Source organism: Bos mutus, chromosome 22 (assembly GCF_027580195.1).
Source record: "Bos mutus isolate GX-2022 chromosome 22, NWIPB_WYAK_1.1, whole genome shotgun sequence".
Lineage (NCBI taxonomy): Eukaryota > Metazoa > Chordata > Mammalia > Artiodactyla > Bovidae > Bos > Bos mutus.
The window spans coordinates 43,460,290-43,472,391 of NC_091638.1; the positions used below are offsets into that span (position 1 = coordinate 43,460,290).

The following is a 12,102-nucleotide window of genomic DNA, read 5'->3' on the forward strand; positions in this document are numbered from 1 at the left end:
AGATTCTATGCTTCCCCTGCAGGGGGCAATGGCTTTGCTCCCTGGTCGGGCAACTATGATGCCAAATGTCAAGTTTCCTGGCAAAATATTTTTAAAAATATAATAAACCTGATGTTAGAAAAAAAAAAAACACCTTATACTATAAAGGTAGGACAGGTCAAATGGATGAAGCCAACTCAAGACCAATATTTGAGGCACGGAGCTTTCTCCTAAGGTCCCTATGTTTATGTAAGATGCATCTGAATCAACAAGATTCCATGGTTCCTAAAACGGGTACTGCTCCTCCTGGTCTTCATTATCACATGTAAATATGAACCCTACTTGAAACTTCTAAACACTTCCTATTAAGGCTGAGGCCAAGGTCATTGTTTCAAAGACAATGAAGTAGAACACAATCTAGAAATTCATTACATTTCATTCAAAAACCTGATGATAGTTTATAAAAATCTAACTTCTTTCCAGAGCCTGGCTTTCAACCACTGACTGACTGTGCATCCCTACTTTCATTAGAAAGTGGTAACATTTTAGTTTTGGGTGTTGTTATTCCTTCTTGGTTTTAAGCAACCAGAGAGAAAAACTATTGGGCACAGTTCTCAAGATACTTTCTCTGTTGCTAAAAAAAAAAAAAGGAAATATACACACACAGGTGGCCAGAAAGAACCCATGCCCACACACCTGAGAGGCAAAGAGAACTTTGATGGTGTATCGCCCGGCAGCAGGAGGCACATATTTGACAGTAAACGTATCATTGGCGTTGTGAATAATGTCAAAATCCACGTCTTCCTCCTCGTCACTTAACACCCGGGCATCACATTTAATGCCAACGCTAACATCACCTGGAACAGACCAGCCTATTAGCACTGATTTACAAGAAACAGCACGTCCCATGTAATCACTTCCAGCTCAAGCTCACACCCCAGAAAAGCAGCTGGGAACTTTCCAGTAAGTGACCTGAGAAAGGGATGGTATTCAAATCAGGGTTTTGGAGCAGGAACGGAGGATTAGCAAAGATCTCACCACCAAACTGACTCAGACACTCATTAGATGAACAATCATCTATTCAGGTGGACTGTTTCTCAGTTCAAAGTTCATTGCCCTTGAAACGTTACAAAGAGAACTTCTTTCCCAAGAAGCAACAAGGAGCGCACTGGGTAGAAACCCCTTTCACCTTCGCCAGCCTCAGTACAGTCCACGGTGAAGTGAGTAGGCTCGTGTGCCTTCAGTCCACTTCTCTCCACTCCTGGCCCAAACACTTTGACCTTCTGGGGATGGCTACCCTGTCCGATGCTGACCTAGAGAGGACAGGGACAAAAGCTGTAATCAAGTTCTACTCCATGTGGACCCAGTAAAGACACCATCAGTTGTTAGAACGTTATACGTGGGGGCAATCGACAGCACCCGGCCCTTTTGGCCACGCCATCTTCCAAGGCACACCAAGCATGGTGTTTCCATGTATCTGCATTGACCATCAAGCATGGAGCCCAGACCTGCCTCAGGACCAGGCTTTTTCATACCACGACCAGGATTCCACTTCATAACCTACCCGGTAAGGGCTGTGCGGGATGTTGACACCTCCCCAGACCACGGCAATGGTGTGCTTGATGGCCTTAACTGGGGTGTATGAGCAGGCGTAGGTGCCATCCATCCGGCTCTTCATCTGGATGTCAATAGGCTGGCCGTCCCCGTCCTGCAGAAGAGCAGGGGCCAAGTACAGAGCTGGCTCTCACACTGTCTCCATCAAACAGGGTCATGGGTCTTCCCAAATCACCACTCACTCATCCAACCAAATTTCACGGAGCGCCTACGATGGGCCATGTTCTCAAAACAGTGAACACAAGTGATAAAACACTATGTGCATTTATTATCTTTAATTGCTAACAACAAACGGTCTCCCAAAGGAAAGCCGTGGTCACTCAGTGCTTCTTAACTGTGATTCCTGCCTTCAAATCCTGGGGCCAAAATTCAATTAAATGAGAGAAACATATTTGCTACACTCTTGTTTACAAACCCTCCCATCACAGCCACACTAAAGGACATTTATGGGGAGATCTGAAACAGACAAGCCTGATTTCCACAGAACACAAAGCATAAAGATGAGAAAAGCACTCTGCTTTACATATTAGAATCCCCTTTAGTCCTCACATAAACCCTTTGAGATAAATAATCATTTTTGCAACGTGTGAATGAGGAAACTGAAGATCCAAGGGACTGGTCACTCGCTGTTATATGTATCCCGTTACCTGACAATTACCTGCACAGGTGGCAGGTCGAAACTTACCTGAGCAAATATCTTTAAGGGAGCTTTTCCGGCATCCTTAGGATCCACGGTGAACTCAGCCAGGTTGTTGACAATGCATCCGGATTTCTCCAAACCTGGCCCGTATGCTTGCACCTGGGGCAAAGGGCCAATAGTGACTCCCTGTCTTTGTAATGCGCTAACTACACTATCAGAAGACGGGCACCCAGGGAAGGGGGACAGAGGAAACGACGTCTGGCTTCACGGGACAGTGTCCTCTACACGTGAACTTTCAAGTTGTGAACTTTCAAAGATGGGAATATGCGTGCCAGCCCCTGTATGTCATCTGTTGTAAGGTACTACTGCACCTTTCAAGGTGCTGTACTGTATGATTAAAACTGTCTATTTTTTGTGTTTGTTTTTTATGTACATATTTGTATGAAAAGTATTATAAATCTATTATAGTACATACATACATGAATGCTCAGTCGTGTCCAACTCTTTGCAACCCCATGGACTGTGGCCCACCAGGCTCCTCTGTCCATGGGATTCTCCAGGCAAGAATAATGGAGTGGGTTGCCATGCCCTCCTCCAGGGGATCCTCCTGACACAGGAATCGAACCTGCTTCTCTTGCATCTCTTGCATTGGAAGGCAGATTCTTTACCACTGCGCCACCCGGGTAGCCCTACTACAGTACAGTACCATAGAGCTGATTGTGTTAGTGAGGCACCCAGGATAACATCCTTCGACTTAGGAAAGTGCTCTAAGAACAGAACTCATTCGTATATAAGAGACTTACTGTACCTACATAACAGGATGGTTATGGTAGTTAAAATGCTATGTAACCTGGAACTTGGAGTAGGAAGTGGCAACCCACTCCAGTATTCTTGCCTAGAGAATTCCATTGACAGAGGAGCCTGGTGGGCTACAGTCCACGGGGGCGCAAAGAGTCAGACACGACTGAGCGACTGAACACACACACACACATGCAACCTAAAACTTAAAAACATGCAGGAGAAAAACTGTAAAACCTGGCCCCACACCAGCCCATGCTCCCTGTATTAATGTGTGCAGTAACCAGTGCACAGACCTCCAGCTGTGATCAGTTTCAACGCTCCTGCTTGGAGGGGGTTCAGAGCCTTTCCCACTGACAACATCCCAACAGCCTGCAGCCCCCAGAGAGCAAAGAACCAGCAGCTGGACAAAGAGGAGCAGCTACCAGGCTGGACTGATGTCAGCCTACGGTCAGCTGTCCATGTGGGCCAAAAACAGCACACGTGGGGGGTGGGGGTGCCGCTGAAAGCCCAGCTGGCTCAGACTTCATGCTTATCAGCCTGCAAAACGATTCAGAGAAGCTCCTGAAGACACTGCAAACACGGCTCCAACTGAAGAGAAAGGGAGCTGGGGGTAAAAATTAACAAGTCTTTATCTAAGGAGCACCTTGAGATAACACCTATAGAAAGTGGTAAAACTGAAATGGGATGCTTGGGGTACAAGAAAAATAGTAGCTTATGGAGCCCCCTCTGTGGGCCAGGCACTATGCTAATAAGAGCTGGTTTTGTTCATGTTACCTCCTTGAATCATGCCAGAAACTGTAAGAAGTAGCCACTGGAATCGTTCCCATTTTATAGAGGACGATACAGAAGCCAGAGAGGTAAGTTACTTGCCACATGTTAGAGGTACTTGTTTTTCAGTCACTAAATCATGTCCAACTCTTTGCGACCCCATGGACTGTAGCCCATCAGGTTCCTCTGTCCATGAGATTTCCCAGGCAAGAATACTGGAGTGGATTACTATTTCCTTCTCCTAGGGATCTGCCCAATCCAGGGATCGAACCCACATTTCCTGCACGGCAGGTAGATTCTTTACTACTGAACCACCTGGGAAGGCCGCCAAGAGGTACTACCAGGCTTCTAATTCAGGTCTTTTCCGAAAAATCCTAAGCTTTAAAAGGCTCTTCTCTGTGATTTCTTCACATGCTACACAAGGAAACTCTGTGGGCACAGGAAAGGATGCCAGGAGCCAGAGGAGAGGGGATACAAACACGACACACTGACTCACCAGGTCCGGGTTGTAGTCTCCCGAGGCTGGGTGGATGTAGGCCATGAAGGGACTGTCCTTGATGTCCTCATCGTCGCACATGATGTGAACGGCATATTCGCCCGGCTCCTTGGGCCAGTACTTGACATCACACGACCCGTCATTCTGGTCGTCATACTCAATCTTCGCCTGGGAGGGGCCTTCAATGGCAAACCCTGGGGACGGGGTGGGAAGACCCTCTGGTTACAAGGTATCTAGTCTGGGTTATTACCAACCCATTCCTTCTGCCTCCCTGAAAACCAAGTGCTAGCCAGAAGATTGATATCTGCTAGGGTCCCTTTCCCACAAAATCAAGCTTACTAAGTCTTCAAAAGAGATGAAAGGTTGGATTTAACATATTTTTTTTAAACATCATTGAACGGAAAGGTCAACCAGCAGATCTTTCTGTTGGCAATATGGTAACACGAGCCAAAAACCTTAAAACAATACCCACCCATTGCCCCCACCAAATCCACTTCTGGGTTTTTATCTGAAGGAAATAACCAAGGATGTGTGTAAACAGTCAGATACAAGGATATATATTCAGCATTGTTTTTATAGCAAAACTCTTCAGCTATTTTGCTGAAGGGCCTAACAGTAGTTATATCCACGCCTTGGATTTCCATAGATGCCATGGGAAATTGAGACAAGTCCTATATTCGCCTGAGGCAGAAAGACATAAAGATACTTCTGCAGCAGATCAACATTTGTATGCCTATGTACAGGAATAAAGTCTAGAAGGATATACTGAAAGGTCTAATACTGCTTCTAGTCTATAAGGATATACTAAGATGTTTATCATTTCTCTAAGCAGAAAAATTAAATCTGATTTCCTAATTTTTCCTCTTTGCTTATTTCTATTTGTTAACCTAGGCGTCATTAAACTGTTGAACCAGATCTGACCCAATGCATGTTTTTGTAAATAAGGAACACAACCACACCCCTTCACTTACGCATTATCTATGGTCGCTATCAGGCTACAATGACAGTCACATAGTTGTGACAGGGAGAATACGACCTTCAATACGGAAATATTTGCTATCTGTTCCTTAACAGGGAGAGGTGCCGACCCTTGTTCTAAAATGATCAAATCTACATCAGATGCTTACTTAAAATACATTCAACTATGCTCCAAAGAGTATTCACTTTCCAAATTTCTAATGTCAGCAAACTTCATTCATTCATCTAAACTAAGGATCAGTCAATAATATATCCTCCATGTGTCAACTATTTTCCAGGTACTGTTTTAGGCACAACATCCATAGGCAGCCTTTGCCCTCATGGTCTAGCGAATGAATGAATGCTGGTGCCAGAGGCAGAGGACAAGCAGAACATGGGAACTGCAATTCATCAGGAGTGTCCAGAGATGGTCTTGGGTGGTCAGGAGGCTAGGAGGCTCAGGGTAGTGAGGCTCAGAGGAGGCCTCAATACACAGCCTAACACGTGACTCAGTCACCCTGCAATCTCAGCCACCAGAAGCCACTTCCACTTACCCAGAGACCCCACTTCAGAACCAATGGACTCCACAACGAAGTCCGCTGACCGCCCAACAATCCCGCCGTGGAGGCCAGGTCCCCATGCACGGACTTTCTGCATGCCTGCTTCAGGGCCAACTTGAACTTCAAAAGGGCTAGAAGGAAAGGAACAGAGGAAGCATTAAAGAGAAGCAAAGAAAGGGCTACATACAACCACAAGCTCTTTATACACGCTCTTTCCACTGGCCTTATCCTTTTATCTGCAGCCCCAAGCTCCAGCCAAGCCCTTCCTCCATACAGGTTCCCCCACAACCATTGTTATGTCAACAATATCATGTAATAGGACTGTTTCAAACCACACTGCCTGGCACTATCCTGGTCATTTGCCTTGTATTCACACCAGACTGTGAGCCCTGGAAGGCCAAGCGAGTGCCTACATTCCATCTGCTGCCAGTGCTAAAACAAAAAAACTGGGTTGAATATGCTTTATCTCAAACATGAATAAACGTGCTTTAACTTCGGCACAGGAGATTTAAAAAACATTGCTTAGATTCTCAGAAGCTTAAAATATACACAGACATCTCTTGAAGTAAATGGAATTTATTCAGAGCCTAAAGTTGCCCCCAGGAAAGCTGGAAAGCATGTGAATACAGGGAAGGCAAGTGAAGCCCACAAGGCAGAGCTATAGACTGTGCCCCTCGCATCCTGACCGCACTCACAGCGAGGATTCTAATGTCAACCATAGCAGATCCTGCCATTTTACCCATGGCATTCATGAACAGAGAGGCACACATCGAAAGAAAGAGAATCTGTTTAAATTAGGGGTATAGACACACAGCCCATTTGCTCTGTATCACTGTTCCTCCTGGCTTGTCTGCCTCCCCACAGCTTTAAACCGCCAGCTTTTGATTTGAAACGAGGCAGCTGAAACCACAGCGACTTTCTGCTGCATTTGAGAACAGGCCAAATGACTGTGTACTGTTCTGAAAAAAGAAAAAAAAAAAAAAAGCTTTTGACAGAGCAGCTCCCCTTCCCTCCTGCGGCCTGGGAAATGAGCACCACAAGCCTGTCCTGGGCCGAGCATGCCTCGGGAGACGACACAATTCCGGCTAGAGACTCACCTCTTTTGAATGTGGTGTCCCCCCCACGTGATGGAGACGCTGTATTTCCCCTGGGTGCTGGGGTAATACTCAAATGCATAGACTCCATCCTGAAAGCCTTTCTGTTTCACCAGCTCCTCCAGACCCTCTGTGGGAAGGAAGCACACCGTCTTTTCAATAGGCATCCAGACTCAGAACGAGAATCCATAAGACAGGAACAGAAAGACAGCAACAGCCACAAAATAAAACCATGTGGATGGTCTCAGAGTGTGGGATTCCCCCACCCCAAATTGGGAGGTTACTCCAAAGCTGAAAACAGACACATGTCTACTTCAAAATAAGGGGAAATTGAAGATTTCTCAGCTCACTGGCTTTAGAAAGCTTTCTCATGTATGAGGGGCCTATGAGGTCCTAAACCCCTGAGGCAGGTAATATTTTTCAATGATCAAAAAGCCATCCTTTTTAGCTGCCCACAAAAATTGCACAGGGAACTCTACTCAATATTCTATAATAATCTAAATGGGCAAAGAATTTCAAAAAGGATAGATACATATGTATGTATAACTGAATCAGTTTGCTGTATACTTGAAACTAATATAACAACATTGTTAATCAACAATGTCTCCTGCATCGGCAGATTCTTTACCAATGAGCCACTGGGGAAGCCTACATTCCAATATAAAAAAGGCAAAGAAAAGTTTTTAAAAATTGTAGAAGGAGTAAATGCTTATGAGTATTTGGCATTAGGATCCTGGCATATCCTTTTCAACTAAAGCTGGACAATGAAAGCAAGAATGCTCTTGTATGCTATCTCCAAGAAGACAGGTTTCAGAGGCTACCTCACAAACTCCAGACTGAGCCATCAGGCAGGAACTTGTTTTATGTTGAGCCCTGAGGTTTGGCTGGGAAAGCCATTTAGTCAAGTAAGAATCCAAGGTCAGAAAAAAAAAAAAAGAACGCCTCCTCAGTTCCTGTAGCAACAAGCCAAGAGGGAGGCCAGCCCCAGAGCAGCCTGACTCCAGGTCTGGGCAGTCTAGAACCTTGGCTGCCTTCAGGGCACAGCTGCCCCAAAACTCAGTGCTCTGAGATCAAATATTAACTTTCTGGAGCTCAGAACACTCCTGCCACAGCCTGTTAGGAACATAGGGGAGTGAGAACAGTCCCGGAAGAGGAAGCGAGGATTTACAAAGCCTGGGAGTAAAACTGCCGAGGCTACTGCACTCACAACTGGAAAATGTCGAGCTGTTTCTCCGACCCAGGGCGGGGAACTCATGAAGAGAGTAGATACCTGTTCCCCTGTCTCCTTTCTCAAGAAAGAGCGAGAATGAGTTGCAAGGTGCAATGCACTCTTCCACAGATGGCATTTATCTACGGAGAAGGCTTAATCGTAGGGAATTTATTCTCCTTCTATAAGCACTCATCAAAGTAATTAGGTATCTGCCATAATTTCATTGTCTATAAAATGTAATGTAAGCCTGTAAATTACTGGCTTTGGAGATCAGGCTTATTCCAGCTTTGGAGATCAGGCTAATTCCAGCTCAGATGCTTAAAAGCTTTGTGACTGTGGACAAGACCCTTCCTCTCTGAGACTAGGTTTCCTCAGATTAAAAAAAATGGGCCATTTCATGTTGCTGTTCCAGGTCCAATATTTATTTCTTTTTCCGGAAATCCTAACATAATGTGAGGCTGTCAATCCAACACTGTTCCCACATCCAGGGCAGACATTACTAAACAATCAGTTTCCTTCTACATGAGCAGAGAGAGCCTCCACTCTCTGACACAGCTCTCTGGGATAAATTGATCAGAACTGGCTGTGTGATGAGACCCATATGTCATGGCTGTCAAGCTGAAATCACACTGAGACAGGGAAGCAAAGGAGCACTTACTAGGACCCTTAATGGTGACGCCGAGCTCTCCACTTCCAGCAGCTTTGGTGTCAACCTTGAAGTCTGCAGTTTCTCGGATGCGAATGCCTTTAGGCTGCAGGCCTCGGCCACTGGCCCGGCAGGCGTTTGGATTGCAGGCTGCAAGCACAGTTTCGACATCAATTTAACCTTTTATTCTTTAGTCTGAGTTGAGTGAGCCAAGGTAACTTTGAGCCACCCGCCAAGAAAACGTTTGCTTTGCAGAGTGTGCAGCAGCTGCCCGAGACCAGGGGTCTCGTTCAGGGAGCACACCAGGCTAGCAAATAAAGACACAATATAACTTTGTCCAGGGACTGGGGAAAAGTTACTTTGGCAAAGAAAGCAGGAGCGCACAGCATGAATTCGCTGGACTCCTGGTATTTGCTGAATCCTGGCATTTATCCTCTCCGTGGTAAAAGAGAGTTAAGACCTGGGGTTGGACATTGCTCAAACTTCACTGCCATACTCAAGGGTCCAGTAATTGGGAAGACTGGGCTTTTTCAGGTCTACTTGGAAAATGTAGCACTTGAAAACATCTGACCTGGTTCCAAACTTTGGATCAGTCGTTTCTAAAAGTCTAAATGTTGTTCTCTTCCACAGGAAGAGCCAGAGGATGGTGCAAAAAGAGACCAGATCAACCCCACCTCAACCAAGGCAGGCAAACATATCAGTGCTGTTACAAGGTCCTTGGAATGCAGATGGCTACTCTATAATTAGGAGTAAACTCCACTCTCAATTTGATTTCTGGATCCAGTTAAAAAACCTAAACTTGTAAGTCTAGGGCAAAGGTAGCTTCTAACATTCCTACATAAGAGGTTCACAAAACGATTCCATGGGGTTTGTCGAAGGTTGATAAAAGACATCGATGTGCCTGGGACTTTTTTGGTAACATGAGCAACCTTATTAAATACAGAAATGGGAGATTAATGGGTAAAATGTCAGGTGGTTCCTTTCCAAACCTGACACTGCATATTTGACAGGCTCCCTCTATACACTAGGGTGTCACAGACTCCAGAAGACAAGATTGTTTATTATAAAATCATTTAAGTGGAGGAAGGAAGGGTCAGTACATCAACAGAAAAACTCTATTAAGTATTAACTAGTACAAGTGATAGATGGATATGCCAGAAATGAAAAAAGTAATCTACAAGTGAAAGGAAGTCAGAAAACATCATTAAAACTAGGAAAGCTGTTCAATATTCTTTCTTGCATTGTGTCAAATGAAGTTCTGTTTCTGAATACGTTTATTTTTTCCCTTGTCAAGGGGAGAGAAGTTGGTCATACCAGAAATAAGTCACAACAGGATGACAGGACTTCCCCTGGAAGGTTTAAATGTATCTTTAAAAAAATAAAAGTCATGGAAATCCTGAGTATGGGCAAGAGTCTCAACATCAGCAGGATAACTGCTCAGTTCATATAAACACTAAATGGAACTAAAAAGTTTGAAGGAAACTACCGGATTTTCCAGCATCTTGAGATGACCTAGAGATGTGTAGATGTAATCAGAGAGTGAGTCTGGGGTCTGGCCAGACAGGTGGGGCTAACACCTGCACTGCAATTTCCCACAGTCATGAAGAGCACAGGCCCGGTGGACACCGGAGGCAGCACAAGGACTGGCAGAGATGCCCACCCAACCAGCCCTTACCCAGTGAGATGCCTCTGGCCCAGTGCTTTCGACTAGGAAGCCAGCAGCTTCAGGCTCCAGGCTGGCCAAGAGGCAGGATTCAGAAGAGGAAGCCAGGTCTGCAGACGCAGTTGCACAGAACAGAACAGGAAAGGCAAGTACTGGTTAGAAAAGGCAGCAGAGTTGGGGGTAAAAAAAGAGAGTAACTAAGTCAGAAGGATAGAGTCTAACATTAGAGAAAAATGCATGCTTCTGGCTGCAGCGGGAGTTAAGGAGCTGACAGAGACCACGGTTCTATTCCTACTGACGTCTAGTCCAGCGGCCCCCAACCCTTTTGGGCACCAGGGACTAGTTCTGTGGAAGACAATTTTTCCATGGCCCGGGGTGGAGGCGAGTGGTTTGGAGATGATTCAAGCACAGTAGGATTCATGCTCTTATAAGAAATCTAATGCTGCTGCTGCCCTGACAGATGGGAAAACTCAGGCAGTCATGCAAGCAATGGAGAGCAGTTGTAAACACAGATGAAACTTTGCTCCCTGGCCTGCCGCGTGCCTCCTGCTGTGCAGCTCGGTTCCAGGGGTTGGGGACCACTGGTCTAGTCCATACTCATACCTTACGACACCTAAGCCTCAGTGTCTCAGGCGCCAACTGGGAACAGCAACAGCCCCTGGGTCACCGTGGCTGGTGTCGTGACTAGCTGCTGTCATGCTATCTGCCTGACAGCCAGTAAAGGAGGCCACGGGGGACCTGCCATGTCCCTGCTGTTAACCTCAGCCACAGACACCCTCTCCTCACACAGCTTCCATCCTGCATCTCTCAGTAAGGACCATGAATCCCGGCAGACGTGTTTTGGGGGCGGATTAAACAGGTTAATATAAGTAATGCACTTAGGTCACTGTACAGCGTGTAGGAAGCTATTAGTGTTAGTATCTTGAGGACAAAGTAGATACTAGTATTAATGTCTTGAGGATACTTCCTGCCAAAGGGGCCCTGGCAGCAAAATGACAAGTCTGAGTTCAGTGCTGGGCCCTGTCATGCACAGCCAGCCTGAATGCCAGAACCAGAGGTGGTCAGCTACCCCAGCACTCACCTTCCCCAACCTGAACAACGAAGGGACTCTTGGGGATGGTGTCCCCAGCAAAGGAAACCTTGACCACGTGGGGGCCAGGCTGCATTGGTTTGTACACACATCGATACACTTGGTTTCCTCTGTCTTCCACGAGCAACTCCACGGTGTTCTTCCCCTGGGGATCCTCCACCTCCACACCAATGTCGCCCACGCCAGCACCTAGGAGAAAGAGAGAACAGGCCATGAGTCCAAGTCGCCCTCTAGAAAGTTCCCTGTTAGTGAGAGCAAAAGCAGGTATAAAATGCAAACCACAGGAGACAGAGAGGCATTCAGAAGATGCATACCCAGACCTGTTTCCTAGCAGAAATAAGGAAGGTGGAGAAAGGAAAGTTGCTTATGGGGAGGAGGGTCATAACCAACTTTCATTTTCCCACAATCCCTATTTCCTAAAATTTCTATATTGAAAAGAAAGCTGAAAATTCAAGAATTGTGTTTTATTCATTCCTTTGCTTACCCCTCCTTCCCACAGGACCTTGCATAGAATTTGGTCCAAGAGATGATTGTTAAACCTTAGTCTCTTTGGAGTATTAATTTAGTCAAGTCAGAAATTGATT

At 45.8% G+C, this 12,102-nt stretch overlaps 1 protein-coding gene across 7 annotated transcripts in view; it reads right to left on the reverse strand.

Moving 5' to 3' along the window:
• The window catches only part of FLNB (filamin B), a 139,449-nt gene that overhangs the window by 54,411 nt on the left and 72,936 nt on the right, over window positions 1-12,102 (reverse strand). For all 7 annotated transcript variants that reach the window (XM_070360584.1, XM_070360583.1, XM_005898994.3 and 4 more), the window contains exons 8-16: window positions 11,510-11,707; window positions 8,778-8,915; window positions 6,913-7,039; window positions 5,810-5,946; window positions 4,299-4,492; window positions 2,279-2,392; window positions 1,544-1,687; window positions 1,169-1,292; window positions 676-836 (exon numbers count right to left, since the gene is read on the reverse strand). In XM_070360584.1, the coding sequence (XP_070216685.1) occupies window positions 676-836; window positions 1,169-1,292; window positions 1,544-1,687; window positions 2,279-2,392; window positions 4,299-4,492; window positions 5,810-5,946; window positions 6,913-7,039; window positions 8,778-8,915; window positions 11,510-11,707 (1,337 nt within the window). The remainder of the gene's footprint in view (window positions 1-675; window positions 837-1,168; window positions 1,293-1,543; window positions 1,688-2,278; window positions 2,393-4,298; window positions 4,493-5,809; window positions 5,947-6,912; window positions 7,040-8,777; window positions 8,916-11,509; window positions 11,708-12,102) is intronic.